General features: G+C 32.4%; 1 protein-coding gene across 4 annotated transcripts in view; it reads right to left on the bottom strand.

The window, feature by feature from the left end:
• LOC143241939 (endosome/lysosome-associated apoptosis and autophagy regulator family member 2-like) overlaps nt 1-24738 on the bottom strand; it is a 91060-nt gene extending 66322 nt beyond the window's left edge. For all 4 annotated transcript variants that reach the window (XM_076485252.1, XM_076485254.1, XM_076485253.1 and 1 more), the window contains exons 1-3: nt 24370-24738; nt 8348-8471; nt 2738-2945 (exon numbers count right to left, since the gene is read on the bottom strand). In XM_076485252.1, the coding sequence (XP_076341367.1) occupies nt 2738-2945; nt 8348-8471; nt 24370-24555 (518 nt within the window). In that variant the 5' untranslated portion in view covers nt 24556-24738. The remainder of the gene's footprint in view (nt 1-2737; nt 2946-8347; nt 8472-24369) is intronic.
• Between the last annotated feature and the right edge of the window lie 3201 nt (nt 24739-27939).

Genomic DNA, 27939 nt, shown 5'->3' with positions numbered 1-27939 from the left:
TCTCACTCCCATTTGTGTTTTATGTTTCATATTGGACGACATCACATTATCAACACCAGCAGAATGATACTCTCAACTGAATGGTTGTATAATCATTTCTGTTGTTTGTTTTTATTTCGTTAACCCATTCAAGAAGATGTCTCCACTGTCCATCATCCCAGTTGCTTGGAACTGGATAGTGGTAAGGACTCTCTAACTATGTTGGAAGAAAAGACAAAAGAATGTTCAGTAGACAACCCAGAGGTACAACAACACTGAAGACCATGAAATCCTAGTTTGAAAATTAAACCATTCCAATTTATTCAATACTAAACATGGCAGGGATGGATGGCTATTCCCTTCTGCTTTACCAATGTAGTTATCCATGAGTGTGGTATAGTCTGGGATAAGCAAACTTGTGAAGCAATTCTATAGCAGGGATGAACTTACAAGCAATCTTGTGGATCATCCTATCTCTGTAGTATGTGTTGAGTGGCCATGGAATTATACTATAGAAGTTGATGTGACTTGACATTGTGGATATGAACAGTTAAAGAATTACTGACCAGCACCACTCTCCACAGAGAGATATGCAAAAAAGAAATATTAATAAAAGGAAAAGGGGGGAAAAGAAAACAAAACAACTTATCCAACCACAGTATCACTGATTTCTGATATTCTAGAGTGGTACATGATGATAAAGAGGAAGCAGCCAACTGAATAAAGAGTCAAACACAGAAGGAACAATAAAAAACAAACAGAGAAACAAAACAGAGAAAGATGTACAGGAAATATAACAGAGAAAAGCACATACATGATAAAGAAGTCTCTCCAGATCAGGATGAAACTAAAGATGTGAAACAGAAGCAAGGAAAAGCTGCTAAATGGAGGAGTTATTGTCACAAGCCATGAAAGTGGTAGGAGGAAAACAATTCAAAGGAAAGAGAAGATATGAAGGATGAAGTGTGTACATCAAGAAGGATGGAGTGTGTACATAAAAAAGGATGGAGTGTGTGCATCAAGAAGGATGGAGTGTGTACATCAAGAAGGATGGAGTGTGTACATCAAATACAAGAGTGAGAAAAAAATACTGGAAATTACATTGAATTAATATATTTCTTCAGTGTAACAATAATAATTAATATATTTCTTCAGTGTAACAATAATAATTAATGTATTTCTTCAGTGTAATAATAATAATTAATATATTTCTTCAGTGTAACAATAATAATTAATATATTTCTTCAGTGTAACAATAATAATTAATGTATTTCTTCAGTGTAACAATAATAATTAATATATTTCTTCAGTGTAACAATAATAATTAATATATTTCTTCAGTGTAACAATAATAATTAATATATTTCTTCAGTGTAACAATAATAATTAATATATTTCTTCAGTGTAACAATAATAATTAATATATTTCTTCAGTGTAACAATAATAATTAATGTATTTCTTCAGTGTAATAATAATAATTAATATATTTCTTCAGTGTAACAATAATAATTAATATATTTCTTCAGTGTAACAATAATAATTAATGTATTTCTTCAGTGTAACAATAATAATTAATATATTTCTTCAGTGTAACAATAATAATTAATATATTTCTTCAGTGTAACAATAATAATTAATATATTTCTTCAGTGTAACAATAATAATTAATATATTTCTTCAGTGTAACAATAATAATTAATGTATTTCTTCAGTGTAACAATAATAATTAATATATTTCTTCAGTGTAACAATAATAATTAATATATTTCTTCAGTGTAACAATAATAATTAATATATTTCTTCAGTGTAACAATAATAATTTCCCACGTCAGTAATTAAACTATTAATGATGATTCACATAAAGAGCATGAAAATAAAAACTTGTGCACATGACAAATGAGAAGTGGTAATTTGGAAAACTTGAATAGAGGGAATCACAGGTGTCATAACAGTATGTCACACTCATACTGGTGGAAGGTTGGCACCTGATGATTTCCAATAGAAGGGAGATAAAAGGCTTGTGGGATATTTTAAAAATGTTTTTTTTTTTACATATAGTGACAGCACTGAACAAGAATAGTTATTTATATGAACAGAAGTAATCTACCATACTAGAATTCTAGGATTTATTCTCAAGATCAACTTAAAATTGTTTTTAATTCAATATTTCATATAAATAATTACTTTAGGTTCAAAAAGAGTATTCTGAACTCAAGTGTTACCTGCATTTGATGTCCCAGATTTTTAAATGATAGACTAGAAGAGAGACAGCTTACAAATACCAACTAACACCAACTCTTGAGCTACTCTTTACCAGTGAATAGCAAGATTGATCATAACATTATAATTCCCTTATGGCTGAAAAGATGAGCATGTTGGTAACAGGATTCAAACTCTTGACCCACAGATTGTGAGTTGAGTGCCCTAACCATCATGCCATGCCAGACTTTACCACTGTCATATCATCTATAAACTGAGATGTCCAAGATGTAGCCATGGCTATGTTGGCTCTAACACTTCACTATTTAAGTTTAAAAATTAAAGAGCACATAAAAACAGTCAGCCATTCCTCAACATAGTTAAAAAGACAATAATTTTCTTCATGCTGCCCAAAGTGTCTTTACTCCGGAAAGTGTTTCAAACGAAAGAAATTTAAGAGTCCATAAAATGTTGTAGGTGGATATCCAAGTTACATCTGTAGCATCATTCAATTTGAAAAAAACCCACAAATCCTTATATACTAACCAATAAACTTACTCTGAGCAATTAATACGAGACTCGTCCGTGTTTTGGCCAACGAGGGGAAAACTTCTCTCAAATGGTTCCACAGATACGTAAAAACTCTGTGGAAGTTTCTCCCATGAGTCAAACTTCACTCCCCCACCAAGTGAGTATGTCCCTGTTGGGCAGGGCACACAGTCCAGATGAGTTCGATTGTAGTAAGTACCTGCCTCACATGCTGTCACTGAAAAGGAAGCAGCGAGACATATGATTTTTTATTTGTTAAAAAGTATGACACTTGTTATATTACAAAGTATCTTTTATGCTCATGTATGAACTGTAACATCACTATTAAACATGTATCTCAATCCAGTAAATTTGTCATACTTCACTGTAACAGCCTTCATATTCACTTGATACCTAATGAATTTCAGACATAAGTTTTAATAAAGTTGGTATCTCACTGATGACCTATAACATTCACCCAACATGTCTTTAATATTGTCATCTAGGGAATTTTTAGTGCTTTTTTTTTTTTTTTAGTTTGTGCAAAAGTACACAAGGGTTATCTCTGATGGCCATTCCTAGTTTAACAGTGATAGACTATCAGGTAGAGAACAGCACCCACTTCCATCTCTCAAATTATTCATTTACCAACATATAGTGAGAATAACCTTTACATTATAATGTCCCCACTAAAGAAACAACTAGCATGTTGGTGACAGGGATCTGAACCAAAAGATTGAGAGTTAAGACCATACCTAGCCAAATTATGGAAGTTACTAAAGTTAGTATACAAGTCTAATTTAAGTATTAAATTCTGAAGTTCATAACAGATATAGTTCATATAATTAAAACTGAAAGTATAAATATGGATATTTTACTTCACAACTTCAAACTTCAGGACACGTGTATACAGTTACGATAGAAAGTGTTCATACCCCTTTGTCGTGAGTAGTTATTTCCTCATAACTTAAAAAGTATCACGATTACGATAATGAAAGTATAGTATATTATACATATCATACTAACACACATCTACATAAATTTTTATGCAAATTGAACGACAAATAAATTGTTTATAAACAAGTAACCAAACATAGGAGGGGCAGAAATTGTTCGTGCATCTACTTTAATGGTCAGTTGTGTAGCCTTTCAGGTGAATTACTTGGTGCAATCTCTGCTCATCGCACTCCATGATCACTTGATAGTACTCGACTGGTATTTTCTTCCATTCTTCTTTACAGAAGGCCAATAACTCTTGCAAGTTTTTCAGATGACGCTGATGAACCCTGGTCTTCAACTCATGCCAAATGTTTTCAATTGGGTTGAGATCGGGTGACTGCGATGGCCACTCCAGAACACTTATATGGTTCCTCTGTAACCAGGATTGCATATATTTCAATGTGTGCTTCAGGCCATTGTCTTGCTGGAAGATCCAACGACGCCCAAGCCGCATGTTCCAAGCATCATTCTTGATATAAGTGCCTAATATATCAACGTACTCTTCTTTTTTTCATGATTCCATTGACACAGTGAAGGCTGCCAACACCAGAAGAGCTGAAGGAACCCCATAGCATGATCGAGCCACCTCCATGTTTAACTGTAGGGATGGTGTTCTTTGAAAGATTTCGTTCCCCCTTCTTATGGAAAATATAGCGTACATTATTGTGGCCAAAAAGCTCAATTTTAGTCTGGGTTGACCAAAGAATACTCTTCCAAAAGGTAAATGGTTTATCTACATGCTTTCTTGCATACCTTAATCATGCTTCTAAATGAACAGGCTTTAAATATGAAGTTCTACGAGGACGGGATGCTTTGAACCCAGAAGAACTTAACATGTTCGTAACTGTAGAGATGCTTACTTCAACCCCAGTTTCCCTTACCAGTTTCTGTATGTCATTACATGTTAAACGAGGGTTTCTACTAACTTCTCTGAGAACCTTCCTCTTGGTTCTCTCTGGAATTTTGGTGGGGCGTCCAGAACGAGGGAGGTTAGCAGTTGATCCTGTAAGCTTAAACTTGGCAATTATGCTTTAAACAGTAGATTTCAGCACATTAAGTTGTGTAGCAATACCAGAAAGAGACACACGAGACTTGTATTTTACAATAATTCAGTTTTTTAAGTCACTGGACAGTTGTTTCCTGTTTGCCATGATGACCAAGCAGATAATGACGGAGATGGTGCTAAAATGCCGGAAGTAAATTTTTTGCTGGCTAAATTCCAATAATTATGAACCCAATGTCTAGTTCTGGAGTGGTATAATGTAGTTTATTCACCAAACTAAACAAAAGTTTTACGGGAATATCAGTTTTTTCACATGTTCTGAACTGTACGAACACTTTCTGCTCCTCCTATTTTTGGTTATTTGTTTATAAACAGTTTATTTGTCATTTAATTTACATTAAAAAATTATGTAGATGTGTGTTAGTATAATATTTATAATATATTACACATCTATTAGCCTAATTTTGACACTTTTTAAGTTATGAGCAAAAAAACCACTTGGGACGCAGTGGTACGAACACTTTCTGTCGTAACTGTACCACTTAAAGATTAAACATTTAGATGTTAATACCCACATTTCATTATACTTGTACATTTAAATGCTAACATACACACTTTATTACACATTCAAACTTCAAGGTAAACACACATTTCAGTACACACAAACATTTATATCTTTATGTCTTCACTTCAATATATACACACATATAGACCCAAAGATCAACATTTTAAACACACATCATTAGATGTTAACATCAACATTTCAAACACACATCATTAGATGCTAACATCAACATTTTAAACACACATCATTAGATGTTAAAATCAACATTTTAAACACACATCATTAGAAGCTAACATCAACATTTTAAACACACATCATTAGAAGCTAATGCCAACATTTAACCACACATCATGAGAAGCTAACATCAACATTTTAAACACACATCATTAGAAGCTAACATCAACATTTTAAACACACATCATTAGAAGCTAACATCAACATTTTAAACACACATCATTAGAAGCTAATATCAACATTTTAAACACACATCATTAGATGCTAACATCAACATTTTAAACACACATCACTAGAAGCTAACATCAACATTTTAAACACACATCATTAGAAGCTAACATCAACATTTTAAACACACATCATTAGAAGCTAATATCAACATTTTAAACACACATCATTAGAAGCTAACATTAACATTTTAAACACACATCATTCAATGCTAACATTAACATTTCAAACACACATCATTAGAAGCTAACATCAACATTTTAAACATGCATCATTAGATGGTAACTTACATGCTTGTCATATATTGCAAAATCTTAAGAGATTTCGCAAGTGGAGACGTGAAACAAAATAATTTTTTTTAAGGTGTGTTCTTCAGTACTTACTTTTAACATATATTTATATTAAGATATTGATGTTCAGATGTGTTCTTCAGTACTTACTTTTAACATATATTTATATTAAGATATTCATGTTCAGGTGTGTTCTTCAGAACTTACTTTTAACATATATTTATATTAAGATATTCATGTTCAGGTGTGTTCTTCAGAACTTACTTTTAACATATATTTATATTAAGATATTCATGTTCAGGTGTGTTCTTCAGTACTTACTTTTAACATATATTTATATTAAAATATTCATGTTCAGGTGTGTTCTTCAGTACTTACTTTTAACATATATTTATATTAAAATATTCATGTTCAGGTGTGTTCTTCAGTACTTACTTTTAACATATATTTATATTAAGATATTCATGTTCAGGTGTGTTCTTCAGTACTTACTTTTAACATATATTTATATTAAGATATTCATGTTCAGGTGTGTTCTTCAGAACTTACTTTTAACATATATTTATATTAAGATATTCATGTTCAGGTGTGTTCTTCAGAACTTACTTTTAACATATATTTATATTAAGATATTCATGTTCAGGTGTGTTCTTCAGTACTTACTTTTAACATATATTTATATTAAAATATTCATGTTCAGGTGTGTTCTTCAGTACTTACTTTTAACATATATTTATATTAAGATATTCATGTTCAGGTGTGTTCTTCAGTACTTACTTTAACATATATTTATATTAAGATATTCATGTTTAGGTGTGTTCTTTATAACTTACTTTTAACATATATTTATATTAAGATGTTGATGTTCAGGTGTGTTCTTTAGTACTTACTTTTAACATATATTTATATTAAGATGTTGATGTTCAGGTGTGTTCTTTAGTACTTACTTTTAACATATATTTATATTAAGATGTTGATGTTCAGGTGTGTTCTTTAGTACTTACTTTTAACATATATTTATATTAAGATATTCATGTTCAGGTGTGTTCTTCAGTACTTACTTTTAACATATATTTATATTAAGATATTCATGTTCAGGTGTGTTCTTCAGTACTTACTTTTAACATATATTTATATTAAGATATTCATGTTCAGGTGTGTTCTTTAGCACTTACTTTTAACATATGTTTATATTAAGATATTCATGTTCAAGTGTATTCTTTAGCCTTACATACTCATGCTAAAGTCTACTCTTTAACCTTACATACTCATGTAAACATTTACACTTTAACCTTACATACTCATGTTAACATCTACACTTTAACCTTACATACTCATGTTAAAATCTACACTTTAACATTACATACTCATGTTAAAATCTACACTTTAACATTACACACTCATGTTAACATCTACACTTTAACATTACATACTCATGTTAAAATCCACACTTTAACATTACATACTCATGTTAACATCTACACTTTAACCTTACATACTCATGTAAACATCTACACTTTAACATTACATACTCATGTAAACATCTTCACTTTAACATTACATACTCATGTTAACATCTACACTTTAACCTTACATACTCATGTAAACATCTACACTTTAACATTACATACTCATGTAAACATCTTCACTTTAACATTACATACTCATGTTAACATCTACACTTTAACATTACATACTCATGTTAACATCTACACTTTAACCTTACATACTCATGTAAACATCTACACTTTAACATTACATACTCATGTTAACATCTACACTTTAACATTACATACTCATGTTAACATCTACACTTTAACATTACATACTCATGTTAACATGTACACTATAACCACACATTTTTTTGCAAAAGCTAATGTATATGTTGTATGCTCAAATTTTTATTCTATAGCATGTACACTTTATTCACACACATATGAACTTGAAAGCTAACACATTTTTTAACTGCACAGATACATACAAAATTTTAACATTCACATTATAAATACACACACAAACAGATATTCTTAACTCTGGACCCTACAGATTACCATTTGTTTTTTATATTCTATAGCATGTACACTTTATTCACACACATATGGACTTGAAAGCTAACACATTTTTTAACTGCACAGATACATACAGAATTTTAACATTCACATTATAAGTACACACACAAACATCTACAGATATTCTTAGCTCTGAACCCTACAGATTACCATTTGTTTTTAACATCAGATGTTTGTTTTTCAGTATTTCATCTACTAATACTTTAAAGTTTAGTTACATTAGTATAAGCTTAGAAATGAATCTATACTCACTGCAGTCATTGACTCTAGTAGGTGGATTTGGTGCTCCACCCACACACCTTTTAGGTGTAGGTACCGACACCCTCCATCGACCCCCATAGCTGTCACACTCTGTGAACTCATAGTGAAAGTCTTTCTGTGGAAGGTTTTCACTCAGTTAAGAATTCCATTTAGAGTAGACAATAACACAAATTAAAGCAGGTACATGTAATTACAAACCTTTCTGATCTTAGTTCCAGACAATATGTCTCGATTGTGATTACTAATTCTATGTTTAAACTTCCCATTTTACTTTTTGTTGGAAAATAATTCCATAAAGAAATCTTTTGTTTAAACTTTAACAAAAAATAACTCTGAAATCATTGTTGGAAGTTAATTGTTAAAATTTAATTATATGTTTAAACTTAAAACTTTGGGAAGTTTGAATAAAAAACAGCTAAAACAATTTTTAATATTTTCTTCTTATGCAGAATACTTTCCCAAACTGTAAAACTGTCACATGTGTATATGAAACAATTATAACATGAGCTTTCTGTCCACAATTAGTTAATTTACTTACCTCACACCTAGCTGTGTAAGAACATTAACAATTAGTAAAGTTTCAGTTAAAACACAATCACTCGTAAGATAATCACCTATGCCACCTTTCTCTCATTACATACAACTATGTTCACTACCTGCTTGTTGACCCCACCCTACATCTCCTCACACAAATGACATCAAAATAGTAATGCAGTTCAACTAATAATTCAGGGATAATCACAGCTAACACAATTTAATATAATAAAAGCTTTAAACTTATTAAATTTCTAACAAACTACTTTCAAGAAATGTTAACTTCAGAATTACTGATGGGGTCAACTTATAAACCATTTCTGTGCCAAATTCCTTGTGGATTCATGATTTTGCTGATTACAGGATCACTAATAATATACACAGAATAAAAACTTGTGATTTTCCTATACTTAAAATCTATTTCCAACAGGTACTTAACTCACAATATTATCTATGTTACCTTATATCCTAACTTTATGCATACCACAAGCCTTTCACTCTCTTGTATTGAAATTGTAAGATTTCAACATGTCTCTCATCCAAACCATCTTGCATCACCAATACGAACATGGCCTGTTTACATGATGCATGTGACTCCCTAAAACACCTCTTCACCAATAGGAACATGACCTGCTCACATGATGCTCTTTACACCTCTTCACCAATAGGAACATGACCTGCTCACATGATACTCTTTACACCTCTTCACCAATAGGAACATGACCTGCTCACATGATGCTCTTTACACCTCTTCACCAATAGGGACATGACCTGCTCACATGATACTCTTTACACCTCTTCACCAATAAGAACATGACCTGCTCACATGATACTCTTTACACCTCTTCACCAATAGGAACATGACCTGCTCACATGATGCTCTGTACACCTCTTCACCAAGACGAACATGACCTGCTCACATGATACTCTTTACACCTCTTCACCAATAGGAACATGACCTGCTCACATGATGCTCTTTACACCTTTCACCAAGAGGAACATGACCTGCTCACATGATGCTCTGTACACCTCTTCACCAGGAGGAACATGACCTGCTCACATGATGCTCTGTACATCTCTTCACCAATAGGAACATGACCTGCTCACATGACACTCTTTACACCTCTTCACCAAGAGGAACATGACCTGCTCACATGATGCTCTTTACACCTCTTCACCAACAGGAACATGACCTGCTCACATGATACTCTTTACACCTCTTCACCAATAGGAACATGACCTGCTCACATGATACTCTTTACACCTCTTCACCAATAGGAACATGACCTGCTCACATGATACTCTTTACACCTCTTCACCAATAGGAACATGACCTGCTCACATGATGCATGTGACTCCCTTTACACCTCTTCACCAATAGGAACATGACCTGTTCACATGATACTCTTTACACCTCTTCACCAAGAGGAACATGACCTGCTCACATGATGCTCTGTACACCTCTTCACCAAGAGGAACATGACCTGCTCACATGATGCTCTGTACACCTCTTCACCAATAGGAACATGACCTGCTCCCATGATGCATGTGACTCCCTTTACACCTCTTCACCAATAGGAACATGATCTGTTCACATGATACTCTTTACACCTCTTCACCAATAGGAACATGACCTGCTCACATGATACTCTTTACACCTCTTCAACAAGAGGAACATGACCTGCTCACATGATGCATGTGACTCCCTTTACACCTCTTCACCAATAGGAACATGGCCTGCAAGGGAACAACAGAAGTAGCTCCCAAACAATCAATACCCCTGAAGACCTAAAGAAAGGAGCTACACCACTTCTGAGCCAGTTGTACCCTTCACTCATGTGTGGAATGAGTAAGAAAGACACAAGGGTGAAAAGTAATAGGAGCACATCCAAGTGAGAGAGAATGTGGCAGAAAAAGTTATCTTAACCAGAAAAATGTATTGTAACTCAGTCCTACAAAAAAAAGGAGTAAACAAGGATGTAGAGTGGCTATGGAATGGTGAACCACACTTGATAAGTCAACTACATCCAAAACCTCATGAAGAGATATGTATGTACATCCATGTAAGAATGGGATGATGATTTACTCTCTTCACCTCAAACCCAAAAACTTGGAATTGAGAAACCCTCCACTTCCTAAGTATGGCACAGAGATTAGCTCAGCTTTCAAGTAAGGAGCCTGATATCCAGTACCAAAAAAATGTCAATCACATGCAGTCAATTCCCCCAACTATGAAACAGTCCAGGACAACCCAAGTAGCAATAACATCTCTGTAAATGAGAGGACAAGGGATAACCAAAGACTGAACTGGAATAATCCCACATACTGCCGTGGTGACCCACAACACAGATGGAGGAAATCAATGAAAGAATAGAGAGAAGCTGAAATATGATGGGTCACCTGAAAACCTGCCCATGTGGCACAGATATCAATGCAAGGGAACACTGCATTCTGATGTTTCTCTCCATTGTATGGATTATCACACCACTGTCCTACTCTGTAAATGAATGGTTATTGTGTGGAACTTATTCAGCAGAGTGGCTTGAAACTGGTAAGTGGCAAGGATACCCATACTTCACTCATAGGAGGGTGACAATGTGTTAGAGTGTTCAGAAGAAAGTCATCACTGGAGACAGTGTAATGAGAGATCATAAAACCTTATTTTGTAAAATAGATCATACTGAGATATTCACTTTAGGCATGGTAAGAATTGGTAGAAGTCCAGTTATGCTTTACCCATGCAGTCCAGGTATGGAACAGTCCATGACGGTGACATCGAGAAAACCGATGCCCAAAGAAGATCAAACGTTGTTCACTCCTCTACGTAAAAAAAAGTTTTCTCAACCCAAATGAGCTGTTTGAAGCAAAATATTGCAAGGTTATTCACCTTCAAGAGATATTGTGGAACAACCCAGCTCCCTGGTTAGAATGTGAAGCCATGGAGATAAAGCAATAGTCAGCATGGTTGTACAGTACAGATTTAGAATTAAAGAATACCCAGTCAGGCACCACTTACCACAGAACAGGAGCCATGTGATAAAAACCAGATAAGACCTCTGAAAGAAAGTAAATACGAAACTTATCTGTGAGTCACACCAAAGTCTGCATAGTGGGCACAACAGGTGGTAGAAGAAACCCAACAAAGAGTAAGCTGCAATATTATGGAGACAGATAAATGTACTGAGAATGGTCCACATGTCAAATTAAGGTCTTTTCCATTGGATGACAAAAAAGAAAAGCAATGGAGAAAAATAAGGTGTCAGATCTGATGGGAGGATAATTGAAACAAAGTCCAGGAGGAAGAAGATAGGGAAGAATCTAACCAAAAAATGTACCCAACTGGTGAAGGTAGAAGGTGAAAGATCACAAAAGGAGGAGAACTGGCAAGATATAAAGAGTCGAGATTACGTAACCAGGAAAGTAGCAGTACAGGCAGAAAAAGAATGAAGAGCAGTGACCTGACACAAAAGTCTATTTAAAATCTGGTTAATGGTAGAGATGTGAAATAGAATGAAAGGAATAAAATAAAGGACAAACAGCCCTCCCAAGCTGCTGAGGTCTTCAGGAGAAAGAAATTATCTGAATAAAAATGAAGATAGGCAGGGTAATAAAGGTTATATGGAATATCAATGGAAAACAAATCCAACATGTAATATTCATAGGTTAAGAGAAAGATGAAACATGAGGTAACATGGTTCAAACAGATGTACAGGAACATTGGACAGTATTAATGTCACAATCTGGAAGGGTAGGATGTCTGGGAAGGAAACATATCTGGAAGAAAAATGGACATATAAATCTGGTTCCTTTGTTCTTGAAGCATCCACCAAAGGGATCTCATATGGGCATAACAGAGAGGAACCAGTGATGTCACAGAAGACTGCATCACCAAAAGTGATAAAACCTCTGGAGATTAAAAAATTGCAATCAAAGCCCTCATCAACCAGCAAAGATTCAGCAATTTCCATACAAGCCTTTGCAATGTCTGGGAATGAGGGTTGGGAAACTAAATAAACATTCAGTCTCCCAACATACAAAAACAGGTAAATTTACTTTCCAGTTGCCCACATATGAGGCATGAGAAAAATGCTATTTGTTGGTGAAATCCTCGAAATGATAAAGTTAACTTTGGAATTCATTCCACATGAAGGTTTCACCAAACTCAAGTACATAAATAAAGTGACTTAAATTAACTGGTTAATATGCAAATTAAAATTAGGTTAAATAAATCAAATTAAGGTGAAAAATAACCACTTTGTGATGGTAAACAAAGTCAAACATGCAGCAATAAACAAATAAAAGAGTACATTTTAACTCAAATGCTGTCAAACAAGAAGTCATAGTTCAGTAGATGAGTGTAGAAAGAGTTGCATGTCACATGATCATAATGTTCTACAGTTGGTGAAGTGGTAATGCAAGATGATTTGCATGACAGAATGGTGGGATCTTCTAATTCCAACAGGGGGAGCTGATAGCTTGTAGTATGCATAAAGAAAGAGTCTACATATAGTGTGGATAACTGAATGAGAACAGCTAATCATGTGAGGATAGGTAAGAGCTATATTATAATAAAACTTAAACAAGAATAATGTAATTACAAGTGTTACTAAAAGAATCTCCTTACATATTTTATTCATTCAATGAAAAACTTCAAAATTTCTACAGTAATTGTTGCAACAAAATAAAAACATGAAATTATATACACTCAATTACGAGAATACTGGAAACAATGGTTCAAAACAGGTTAGTAATTTAATGATAAACGTACCACAATTTTTGAACATAAAATAACTACCTTTATGGTTTTGCTAGACTTCAACTTTATATTACATATACATCTGACTTTACTTTCTAATTAAACAGTATGTAAAAAGAATAATTAGGTTATAAGTTATATTAAAAACTATGTAAAAAACCTGAGTTTATTTGTTACATAAACAGTACATAAAACATAATTAAATTATTAGCTATATTCAGTACTTATTGTTTAAAACACCTGAGTTTATTTGTTATATAAACAGTACATAAAACATAATTAAATTATTAGCTATATTCAGTACTTATTGTTTAAAACACCTGAGTTTATATTTTAATGAAACAGTACATAAAACAATAATTAAATTATTAGCTATATTCAGTATTTATTGTTTAAAACACCTGAGTTTATTTGTTATATAAACAGTACATAAAACATAATTAAATTATTAGCTATATTCAGTACTTATTGTTTAAAACACCTGAGTTTATATTTTAATGAAACAGTACATAAAACAATAATTAAATTATTAGCTATATTCAGTATTTATTGTTTAAAACACCTGAGTTTATTTGTTATATAAACAGTACATAAAACAAAAATAAATTATTAGCTATATTCAGTACTTATTGTTTAAAACACCTGAGTTTATATTTTAATGAAACAGTACATAAAACAATAATTAAATTATTAGCTATATTCAGTACTTATTGTTTAAAACACCTGAGTTTATTTGTTATATAAACAGTACATAAAACATAATTAAATTATTAGCTATATTCAGTACTTATTGTTTAAAACACCTGAGTTTATTTGTTATATAAACAGTACATAAAACATAATTAAATTATTAGCTATATTCAGTACTTATTGTTTAAAACACCTGAGTTTATTTGTTACATAAACAGTACGAGGTCTGTTCAAAAAATACGCGGACTGTTTGAATTGCGCGGCTCCAGTTGGTTCCAGGGGAATCCGTTTGGTGTCGCTAGATTTGCACAGATCAGCTGATTACGATGTCATTTCCCAATTGCAGATATCTTCATTTGTGTATTAGCTACGCGGTTTTAAGTGAAGTGCAATTTTTTCGTTTGGCGGATTTCAAAATGAATGACCTGAAGGAGCAACGACTTGCTGTGAAATTTCGTGTTAAACTTGGAAAATCTGCGACTGAAACTTTGCTATGCTTAACACGGCTTACGGTGATGTTGCTATGAAGCGTACGGCATGTTTCAAGTAACATGAACGTTTTAAGGATGGTCGACAGTCCATTGAAGATGATGAGCGTCCTGGACGTCCTTCCACGTCAACTGACGACCCACACGTCGACAAAATCAACACTCTGATGCGGCAAATCGACGTCTAACTGTCAGCGAGCTTGCTGAAGAGTGTGGGATATCAGTTGGATCTTGTTACGAGATTTTGACCGAAAAATTAAAGATGGACTGCGTTGCTGCGAAATTCAGCCCTCAGAACTCGTGAATTTTTGGCCAAACACTCGATCACTGTTCTTCCCCACCCCCTACTCACCTGATCTTGCTCCTTACGATTTTTTCTTGTTCCACAAACTCAAAAGACCCTTGAAAGAAAGAAGATTTGAGACGATTCCCGAGATTAAGGCAAATGCGACGAAGGAGCTGGAGAACATTACAAAAGAAGCGTACCAGGACTGTTTCAACAAGTGGAAACACTGTTGGGATAAGTGTGTGCGTTGGGGAGGAGAGTACTTTGAAGGGGTCCCAGACCTGTAACTTGTAAATATAGTACATTTTGTTTTATGACGTCAGTCCGCGTATTTTTTTAACAGCCCTCATATATAAAACAGTAATTAGATTATTAGCTATATTCAGTACTTATTGTTTAAAACACCCGAGTTTATTTGTTATATAAACAGTATATAAAGCAATAATTAGTTTATTAGCTATATTCAGTACGTATTGTTTAAAACACCCGAGTTTATTTGTTATATAAACAGTATATAAAGCAATAATTAGTTTATTAGCTATATTCAGTACTTATTGTTTAAAACACCCGAGTTTATTTGTTATATAAACAGTATATAAAACAATAATTAGTTTATTAGCTATATTCAGTACTTATTGTTTAAAACATCTAAGTTTATTTGTTACATAAACAGTATACAAAACAATAATTAGTTTATTAGCTATATTCAGTACTTATTGTTTAAAACACCCGAGTTTATTTGTTATATAAACAGTATATAAAGCAATAATTAGTTTATTAGCTATATTCAGTACGTATTGTTTAAAACACCCGAGTTTATTTGTTATATAAACAGTATATAAAGCAATAATTAGATTATTAGCTATATTCAGTACTTATTGTTTAAAACACCCGAGTTTATTTGTTATATAAACAGTATATAAAACAATAATTAGTTTATTAGCTATATTCAGTACTTATTGTTTAAAACATCTAAGTTTATTTGTTACATAAACAGTATACAAAACAATAATTAGATTATTAGCTATATTCAGTACTTATTGTTTAAAACGCCTGAGTTTATTTGTTATATAAACAGTATATAAAGCAATAATTAGATTATTAGCTATATTCAGTACGTATTGTTTAAAACGCCTGAGTTTATTTGTTATATAAACAGTATATAAAGCAATAATTAGTTTATTAGCTATATTCAGTACGTATTGTTTAAAACACCTGAGTTTATTTGTTACATAAACAGTATACAAAACAATAATTAGATTATTAGCTATATTCAGTACTTATTGTTTAAAACACCTAAGTTTATTTGTTACATAAACAGTATACAAAACAATAATTAGATTATTAGCTATATTCAGTACGTATTGTTTAAAACGCCTGAGTTTATTTGTTATATAAACAGTATATAAAGCAATAATTAGTTTATTAGCTATATTCAGTACTTATTGTTTAAAATACCTAAGTTTATTTGTTACATAAACAGTATACAAAACAATAATTAGATTATTAGCTATATTCAGTACTTATTGTTTAAAACGCCTGAGTTTATTTGTTACATAAACAGTATACAAAACAATAATTAAATTATTAGCTATATTCAGTACTTATTGTTTAAAACGCCTGAGTTTATTTGTTACATAAACAGTATACAAAACAATAATTAGATTATTAGCTATATTCAGTACTTATTGTTTAAAAAACCTAAGTTTACTTTGTCCTTTTCTAAGACAATAAAACTAGGTAAGCTAGCTGTAAAGTCAATCAATACTCTGGTAAAATGATAAGTAACCTGGGTAGGCAACTAGTAATGGTTTATTGAGTGTGCTGTAGGTACATGGATGACAAACAGGAAGTGTCAACCATTAACTTCCAATCCTACACAGCTTCACCAAACTAAAAGGAAGTGTGGTTACATTTCCAGACCTTGAGAAAAACCAATAGAAGGCAGTTACAACTTTGTTATGTTATCTATAGTGAGCTACAAATATTTATAATCAATGTCACACCACACTGTAAAAGTCAATAATGTAAAGCAATGCTGTATAATATTTTCATATTTATCCACCTGTGTTGAACAAACAACACAAATTCTGACTATGCCACATTTAACTTTCCAGATCTAATTTATAAAAACATTACCAGCTTAAGGCTTGCATCATAAACCTGAAAGGGCACGTCAAATTGGAGAAATGGAGACAGTATTTAATTATAAATGTTTAAATATTAAAGTTAAATATACAGCTGAGTTATCTGAAGACACTGACCAGATGTGGACAGTATTTAATGATAAATGTTTAAATATTAAAGTTAAATATACAACTGAGTTATCTGAAGACACTGACCAGATGTGGACAGTATTTAATGATAAATGTTTAAATATTAAAGTTAAATATACAACTGAGTTATTTGAAAACACTGACCAGATGTGGACAGTATTTAATGATAAATGTTTAAATATTAAAGTTAAATATACAACTGAGTTATCTGAAGACACTGACCAGATGTGGACAGTATTTAATGATAAATGTTTAAATATTAAAGTTAAATATACAACTGAGTTATTTGAAAACACTGACCAGATGTGGACAGTATTTAATGATAAATGTTTAAATATTAAAGTTAAATATACAACTGAGTTATCTGAAGACACTCACCAGATGTGGACAGTATTTAATGATAAATGTTTAAATATTAAAGTTAAATATACAACTGAGTTATCTGAAGACACTGACCAGATGTGGACAGTATTTAATGATAAATGTTTAAATATTAAAGTTAAATATACAACTGAGTTATCTGAAGACACTGACCAGATGTGGACAGTATTTAATGATAAATGTTTAAATATTAAAGTTAAATATACAACTGAGTTATTTGAAGACACTAACCAGATGTGGACAGTATTTAATGATAAATGTTTAAATATTAAAGTTAAATATACAACTGAGTTATCTGAAGACACTGACCAGATGTGGACAGTATTTAATGATAAATGTTTAAATATTAAAGTTAAATATACAACTGAGTTATCTGAAGACACTGACCAGATGTGGACAGTATTTAATGATAAATGTTTAAATATTAAAGTTAAATATACAACTGAGTTATTTGAAGACACTAACCAGATGTGGACAGTATTTAATGATAAATGTTTAAAAATATTAAAGTTAAATATACAACTGAGTTATCTGAAGACACTGACCAGATGTGGACAGTATTTAATGATAAATGTTTAAATATTAAAGTTAAATATACAACCGAGTTATCTGAAGACACTGACCAGATGTGGACAGTATTTAATGATAAATATTTAAATATTAAAGTTAAATATACAACTGAGTTATCTGAAGACACTGACCAGATGTGGACAGTATTTAATGATAAATGTTTAAATATTAAAGTTAAATATACAACTGAGTTATCTGAAGACACTGACCAGATGTGGACAGTATTTAATGATAAATGTTTAAATATTAAAGTTAAATATACAACTGAGTTATTTGAAGACACTAACCAGATGTGGACAGTATTTAATGATAAATGTTTAAAAATATTAAAGTTAAATATACAACTGAGTTATCTGAAGACACTGACCAGATGTGGACAGTATTTAATGATAAATGTTTAAATATTAAAGTTAAATATACAACTCAGTTATCTGAAGACACTGACCAGATGTGGACAGTATTTAATGATAAATGGTGTACAAGGAAGTACAAAGGGACTACAGACCTACAGGAAAGTGTAAATAGACTACAGACCTACAGGGAAGTATGAAGGGACTACAGACATTCTGGGAAGTACAAAGGGACTACAGATCTACAGGGAAGTATAGATTTGTATAAATGTTCCTCCAGGTTATTTTGTATAAGAGAATTATCAATGAAACAAAATTCTGTCAAAATAGACAGTCAGTTTTACCTACTGGGTAAAGTGGGCAATTGCCTGGGGCCTCACAATGGAAGTACCCTATGCCCTTTAATTTACTTATGAGTTTTCTGATAATTATGGAGCCCCATTTACTGAATTACCTCCAATACCCAGAATAGCTACAACAGTCCCTGCTATGGACACATACTTGCATTTTAATACGTGTTTAAAATAAGCGATGATAACGTTAATAAACTAATGACATCATCATATCACCGATAAATTGTTAGGACTCATAAACACTGGTCTACATAATTACACATACTTTTATTTACCCCTCACGACGCTGATTACGTCTCACGAAAGGGACAACTCGTTCCCGCAGAAACGAACACCGCCCCGCGCATCTGTTTTTCAAACTGTTCCTGGTGTTTACACAACTGCCAACGATAAGAGTATTCTCACAGGCCTAGACTAGATACCTGGTGCACCTGGTCAACAAGTGCTTGGTAGAACGTACACTGTTACAGACGCCTGTTGTTGAAACACAGAACAGAGCAGCGCCATTTTGTTACCTTGAACATAACGAGTTTCTAGATTCATAAAGATTTGAGAAAGAAAATCTATATTATGTTTCCATTAGAACACACTACACGACAAAAAAATGGATATTGTTTGTTTGTCATTTGTACTCACCGTGGATTAACAGACGTTTTATTACAAAATTCACGCACCTAATTTCAAACTGTAAAACGTTAATCATATATATTTATGTTTGTCCAAGCTATTAATACTTCTGTATATTGTGGAAGCTAGCAAGGTTGTCTTCATAACTAAGTTAAAACTAATAACCAAAAGCTACACTACAATCTACGCCAATAACTTGCCTATGACTCTTATAACACACAACTTAAAATCATGGAAGATATTTTGTGGTATTATACTAATTTCAACGTAGCCCTCGAGCTCTGGATCCGGAGCTCCATCGTCACACCTGTATTTTACGTTTTCAAAACTGATTGAATTTTTGTCATACTTTGGTTACTACATTAACAACGAAAGATTCGTTAAAGTTAAAAACCTATATTAACTGTCATACTTTGTACATATTACGGCTTACAGAGTCACTGAAGTCTTACATGTAGTTAACACTAATATATTTCAATATCATGCTCACTATAAACTCTTCACAATCCAGATACAGGCAAAATAAATTATCACTTATTGCACGTGACTGATAACAAATAAAAATTAGTACGCGTACACTAGTCTATAGTGTACCATTGTGTTATTTAATACAAATATTAAAACTGTTGAATGTCCTTTCTGCTGCATTTCGTATTAAATACTAAAAGCAAACATGTTAACACTTATAATTAAATCTAATAAAACGGTTATATGTGCAGAAGGTTTCTGAATACAACTATCGTTCTGCAAACATGTTAACACTTATAATTAAATCTAATAAAATGGTTATATGTGTAGAAGGTTTCTGAATACAACTGTCGTTCTGCAAACATGTTAACACTTATAATTAAATCTAATAAAATGGTTATATGTGTTGAAGGTTTCTGAATACAACTGTCGTTCTGCCTCGTGCAACTAACATGTCGTGGGAACAACTACAGTGCAAGTAAAATATATCGCGAGCAGTATTGTTACAACAGGTATGATCCGATTAAAAATATCATGAAAACCACTAAACAAATACAACACAAAATAATAAAACAACTGTTGTGTACGTTATACATCTACCATAAGAAACGTCTTAAACCAACACGTTATGTATGTGATATAATCCGTTTTTCATATATTAACACTTCAATGTTTCTGACACAAATTTCAGGTTACTAAAAAAAAGAGAATCTTTATTTCATAGTTACTACATCACAAGGAGCTAACGTATTTAAGGTTCAATTTATGTTGTTTTATAGCGCACTGTTTCCACCGTGAGGAACTGAACGTCGGACTTAACGTCTTGTAACTCCATCGACTTACTAGGACCCGAAAATATAACACACAACATCCTGTGTAAAAAAGAAAGGAAAATACACACATATATAATGTAAGTTATTTTATTATGTTTATTTCCAATTAACACATACGATTTTAGATTTTCAAACCACCCAAGAAAACTGTTTACTTTGTAAACCTGTGATTGTGAGTCATAATGTCTAACTCCACCAGCTTCACAGAAAACTTGTGTTCCACGAAAGCGGAACTAGAAGGAAAGACCGGAAATTGACAACCTTATCACGCATAAACGGAAACAGACCATCGTTGCGCCAACAGCACGCTTTCTTCTTCTAACATATTACAGGAGTGGTACACGTTTTGTAACGTTCGAATTTTGTCTGCACACGTGCAAATGGAGTACATCAGTTCTCAAGGTTGAGCAAAAATCTTAAAACTTATTGACAAGTTTACATCGATATTTAAAACGTCTACAATAAAACTACTTTATTTCCTGGCCTTTGAAAATCTGAACTATATTTTACGAAAGTTTAAACACAACGGGCTATAGCAGACAAACTGATATCCAAACTTTGACAAACAACACACGCACAGCTCATAGAAACTTTCCGATAGTGCACTGAACCTACACAGTAAAGCCTCACACGTAGCTGTGGTGTGTTCACAACCACGTGTATACGTGGCCACTGTATACAACACTGCCCTGTTCTTCTGTCAGCTTGAAGCAAATTGATGCGGTATAAACTATATACACGTGTTGAATAGCAAGAAAAATGATTATACAACTGAAATTTACCAGTGTTGTGGTTGTGTTACATTAAAAAGCTGTTCACTCTGGTAACTTATTGAAAAACGTGTATGTCTAGTTATTTTCCAAGCAGTGAGAATTACTGTATCACATTCCAGAATGCATTACTGTGACACAATCCAGAAAGTATTAGTGTAATGTAATCCAGAAAGCATTAGTATGACACAATACAGAAACCATTACTGTGACACAATCCTAAAAGCATTAGCATGACACATCCACAAACCATTATTACAACACAATACAGAAACCATTACTGTGGCACAATCCAAAAAGCATTAGTATGACACAATCCAGGAACCATTACTGTAACACAATCCAGAAAGCATTAGTATGACAATCCAGGAACCCTTACTGTAATACATTCCAGAATGCATTACTGTGACACAGTCCAAAAACCATTAGTGTGACACAATCCAGAAAGCATTAGTGTGACAGAATCTAGAAAGCATTGGTGCAACACAATTCAAAAACTGTTACTGTGACACAATTGAGAAACCATTTCTGTCAAACAACAACACTCACTAAGATCATGTTTCTGTACCTTTCATTCTTTTATAACTTGTATAGTATTTCTTTCAGCTTCCTTATAACACTGTTCATATTCAATAAATGTCAGTTTTCTACCATGAAAATCAACAAAGTATAATCTAACCTTTTTATTTTGTAAAGAGGTTTAGAAAGTAGCTTTCCAACATAGAAGTAACTGTGTTTATGTGAATAAATTAGTATTTTAAATTCCTTGACTAACTTAACGGACTACTCTTGACTAAATAGCTTTATAGTGTTTCAACTTATCAAAACTTTACATTTAGTTTAAAATATATTATGAACAATTTTTAACCTCAGATTATAAATTCATATAAGCTTCTTTCCCCATACAAGCATGGTGTTCGGGATACACTAACTGTAAAAGACTCAAGACCTATGGTTTATGTCTTAAGGTTTAGTTATCCTTAATATTAGAAACTCTCACTAATTCTGGTTTAAAATGACACTTTGTCTAATTGACAAATTAATGCTAATTAGCTTGCACAAACTCTGTGATTAGGAATTATGAAAATTTAATCTATTATCTACCTAATAATATAGTATAAACATTTATTAAGTACAAAATTAAAACTGAGTAAATGGACTGTGTAGATCTAAAGTATGGATGTGGGTGAATGGCTGTTTTTACAACTTTGTAAGCTGCTAGTGCTGATTGATGGTTGGACAAGTAAACACTGTGACATTATACTGGCTGATAGAAGAAGTATTGCAACCAGCAGGGTACGCACACCTACTTGAAAGGAAAAACACACAAGTGAAAACTTAGCAAAGAAGAATGTATTTTTACTAAATAGATAACTTCTAAAACACTCAGATACTAAAATAATAAATGTTAAAATCAATATTCTATTGGTACTTAAAAACGACACTGATTAAAGTATCACTAACACCTGACTTTCATAGAGTACAAAGTTATAAGTACCCAACATAGTACCTGATGTTTATTACCTTATCTACTGTTGACTTCTCCACACATTTCTGTGTTATGAAGAACTCATTTCCATATAATAAATACCAAAATTCTAAAATTGGTAATTTTTTTATTTTGCATTTGTTGCTATGAAAAACAGCTGACAGAATGTATTGAGTTGAACACAATAATTTTACTTTACTAAGAGAAAGGTATCATTACATGGCTCTACACCTCTGGATGTACAACAGTGGAAGATGCTAAGGTTCACACAGTTCTGGTATATATCAAGTAAGGATAAATTCCTTTAGACAATAAAATTAATGGACACAACCCAATCATTGTAGGAATTACTCTTTTAATAAAAACCTTACATACAAATGGTAGTATTCTAAATTACTAACATATTTTGTTTTCTGTTATAGAATCTATAACAATAAAATTAGCAAAAGAAAACATTTGGTGAAAGTTCAAAAATACACTACATTGATTACATTAACCAGGATAAAAAACCTAGTAGCCTTTCTAGTTTAACTGTTTTATAACACTTACCAGTTAAATAATATACAAACAAGAGGTTAGATAACACTGAAACAGGCAAAAATAAGCAAGAACCTAAACAGTTCATTATTAACATAATGTAACTGTTTTCAATATAAGATGTTAAATATAACTTAATAATCCATTATTTGAGTATTATTACATGTTCTACAACTCACAACACAAAAAATTGATATATAAACTATTTTATGTTTCTTATTTACAAATTTTATATTATTATATCAAACTAGTTATAAGATTCTAAGAGCAGTACTTAGGAAAATAATGAAGAAATACTATTATACTTCTACATACAGTATTATATAAAAGTATAGATTTTGTTCATACAATTACAAAGTGAATAACAACCTAGCAATCAATTTAAAATGTTACATATATTTAAATAAAGCTAATACAATTTCATGCAATTATTTAAGAGAAAACGCCTGAAATAATTAAACCTGAAATATAAAATCTTCGGTTACCCTAACAAACGACAACTTCGTATAAAAACATTCTTTAAAAATACGTATATGCCATGTAAAGGGTGATCAAGTCTTAACAAAATACATGAAACGGTTTTCTATTGACATATTGCAACTTACTGGTAAACACGCTGGCAGTTCATCTCCACTGCAATATTCTGGGGATAAACAAACAACACAAACTACGCCTAACACGAGTGCACTAAGATAAAAGCTACCACCAGTATAAGCCTGCACGTATGTTGAAAGCATACGAACACATAGTAGTGACCTAAACTTAAAGGTACATTTATAAATTGAATCCATTACGAATTCAAAAATCTAATTTAGTCTCCAGATTATCTTCTAAATCAATTTAAGCCAGATACGTTTTAACTCTGGCTTTATTAATCACATTACGTCTAATGTAAAAGGCTAGTTTTGAACTAACATCCCTCTTAGAATATACATATACACCAGCCGTCTCTACTATTTATCGTACACTATGTTAAACAAAACACTGATATGTATATTCTTTCAATACCACGCATGCGTCACCGTAGCAACAGCTGTTTCTATTTATTATCGACAGATGTCTCTGAATCATTTCTGTGTATTTTCCCCGTTTCAGTTACTAGTAGTTTTGATACATTCAGTCATGTACAAAACGTTTTACACTGTTTAATTTTTTTCATTTATTGTTTAAAATATTTTGGCTAGCGGTTTCTTCAGATTGTCGACAAAGACACAACGCAAAATACTGGCCTGTAACAATTAATGAAATCATCTGGTTAACGTTAGGTTGTTTTGTGTACGTTTACAGAAAAAAACAACAACAACTTAATTTACTCTTAAATACTCATAAATTTCTTCAATATTTTAGTATAAAAATCAAATGTAACATAAGCGCACGTGTACATACGGATACTTCCTTGCATGCTGATATAATTTAGGTATGTAAAATATTTCGATATTTGTAGATATAAATGTGTGTGTATGTATGTCCCCAAGTGAGGCAAAGAAGAGTTTACAGACTTTCAAACATGGCCAGATGGTTACGGCGCTTGACTCGTAATCCCAGGTTCGCGGGTACGAATTTCCGTTGCACCAAACATGTTCGCTCTTTCAGTCGTGGTGGTGTTATAATGTGACGGTCAATCCCGCTAATCGTTGGTAAAAGAGTATCTCAAAGGGTGGCTGTGGGTGGTGATGACTAGCTGCCTTCCCTCTGGTCTTACACTGCTAAATTAGGGACGGCTAGTGCAGATAGCCCTTGTGTAGCTTTGCGCGAAATTCAAAAGAAACAAAGTAAACCCAGTAATGGCTCTGGTAAGAAATCCGAAAACTCGCGATTAAAGAACGTAAAGGACAGTCTATTTATACTTTTATATATTAATTTACCCACGTTATGAGTTGAAAATATAATGAATCGAGTATTTAAAGTTAAACTATCGAACCTATTTAAGGGCCAGCATGTATCACGTCACATGACTTTCGATTTCTTGTAATAGGAGGAGTTATAAATGTTAAAATGTTGGTGTTTTGAATTAAGCACAAAATGGGCTATCTGTGCTCTGCCCACCACAGGTATCGAAACCCGGTTTTTAGTGTTGTAAGTCCGCAGACATACCGCTGGGGGTCAAGTTAAAATGCATTTATCCAAATAGAATATTTCCATTATTTTCTGTCAATTATCAATTTAGTGTCGTGGTTGCAAGAGGGCCTCAAAGGGTTGATGGTTCCGGTCATAAGTATAGCAGTGTTGGTATAATAAACCTAAAGTAAAGACGTAATGTGGGAATATTTTGTCCAAAGACAAATGCATAAAATGGATCATTGAGATTAAAATATTTATTCAATTTTAAACTTAAATCGTTTGTAAACTAAGCTACATTCTGTTATATCACCAAATTTTTAATACAAATTTAATCAACAAATATTTTTATAGTTTTGTTGTCTATACATTTTATTTGAAACTTTCAGTATATAGCCAAACGCCCGACGCTGGTACAGCGGTAAGTCTACGGATTTACAATGCCTCAAATCAGGCGTTCGATTCCACTCGGACGACGCAGCAGATAGCCTGATGTGGCTTTGCTATAAGAAAACACACATATATAGACAAACCATAATATTAGATTATACTTTTATTGCTCAGCGACGTGACATAAAACCCGTTGTAAGAACGTAATGTTACCAAAACACATTGGCTTTACTGCATATTAGAAATTGTTAAACAACCTAATTTTTACCAATAATTTTTCTACGCATACGCAATGATATAATTTCATGAATGTTGTTAATTGTGATTAGCTCTCAAAGAAACTTACCGACTATCAGTTAGCTATTAAATGTACGGTTAGGGTATGCTATGGAATGGGTATGATAGGGTTATACGGTGATAATAATTTACAAATTTGACGAAACCTAAAGGTTTTGGAATAAAGGGCCTGGCATAGCCACGAGGTTAAGGCACTTAGCTTGTAATTCGATGGTCGCAGGTTTGAATCCTCGTCGCACCAAATATGCTCGCCCTTTGAATCGTGGGGGCATTATAATTGACAGTCAATCGCACTATTCGTTGGTAAAAGAATAGCCTAAGAGTTGGCGGTGGGTGGTGATGACTAGTTGCCTTCTTTCTAGTCTTACACTGCTAAATTAGGGACGGCTAGCGTAAATAACACTCATGTAGCTTTGCGTGAAATTCAAAACAAATTAAACCAATTACAATAAAGACGTTTAACTTTAAATATGTTGTACTAACAATAAATGTTTCTATGACAACAAATCAGAAATAAATTGAATTTATCTATACAAGTGTCTTACTTTTGTGTTGTTGTTAGCTTTCATTTGAAATTTATGTGTTTTATAAAATTATTCATTTATTCAACATTTTAAAGATATGTCTCCTCTTAACACAACCATTTCAAGTAAGACAGATATTGAAAAATCTCCTGGTGACTCAGTGGTAAGTTTCAGAGGCATATAACTCCAGGAAATTTCATCATACAAATAGAGGTTGTGTAACATGACAAGATAAAACAGTTAACAGTTTCTACACTAAAATAGGTGTTAAGTAACATGACAAGCTAAAACAGTTAATTGTTTCTTCAATACAACATGTGTTGAGTAACAAGCTAAAACAGTTAATAGTTTCTTCAATAAAACAGGTGTTGAGTAACATGACAAGCTAAAACAGTTAATAGTTTATTCAATAAAGCAGGTGTCGAGTAACATGACAAGCTAAAACAGTTAATAGTTTATTCAATAAATCAGGTGTTGAGTAACGTGACAAGCTAAAACAGTTAATAGTTTATTCAATAAAACAGGTGTTGAGTAACATAACAAACTAAAACAGTTAATAGTTTATTCAATAAAACAGGTGTTGAGTAACATGACAAGCTAAAACGATTAATAGTTTATTCAACAAAGCAGGTGTTGAGTAACATAACAAGCTAAAACAGTTAATAGTTTATTCAATAAAACAGATGTTGAGTAACGTGACAAGCTAAAACAATTAATAGTTTATTCAATAAAGCAGGTGTCGAGTAACATGACAAGCTAAAACAGTTAATAGTTTCTTCAACAAAACAGGTGTTGAGTAACGTGACAAGCTAAAACAGTTAATAGTTTATTCAATAAAACAGGTGTTGAGTAACGTGACAAGCTAAAACAGTTAATAGTTTATTCAATAAAGCAGGTGCTGAGTAA

Source organism: Tachypleus tridentatus, unplaced genomic scaffold (genome assembly GCF_004210375.1).
Source record: "Tachypleus tridentatus isolate NWPU-2018 unplaced genomic scaffold, ASM421037v1 Hic_cluster_1, whole genome shotgun sequence".
Taxonomy (NCBI): Eukaryota; Metazoa; Arthropoda; class Merostomata; order Xiphosura; family Limulidae; genus Tachypleus; species Tachypleus tridentatus.
This window is presented reverse-complemented; position numbering and strand designations above follow the sequence as displayed.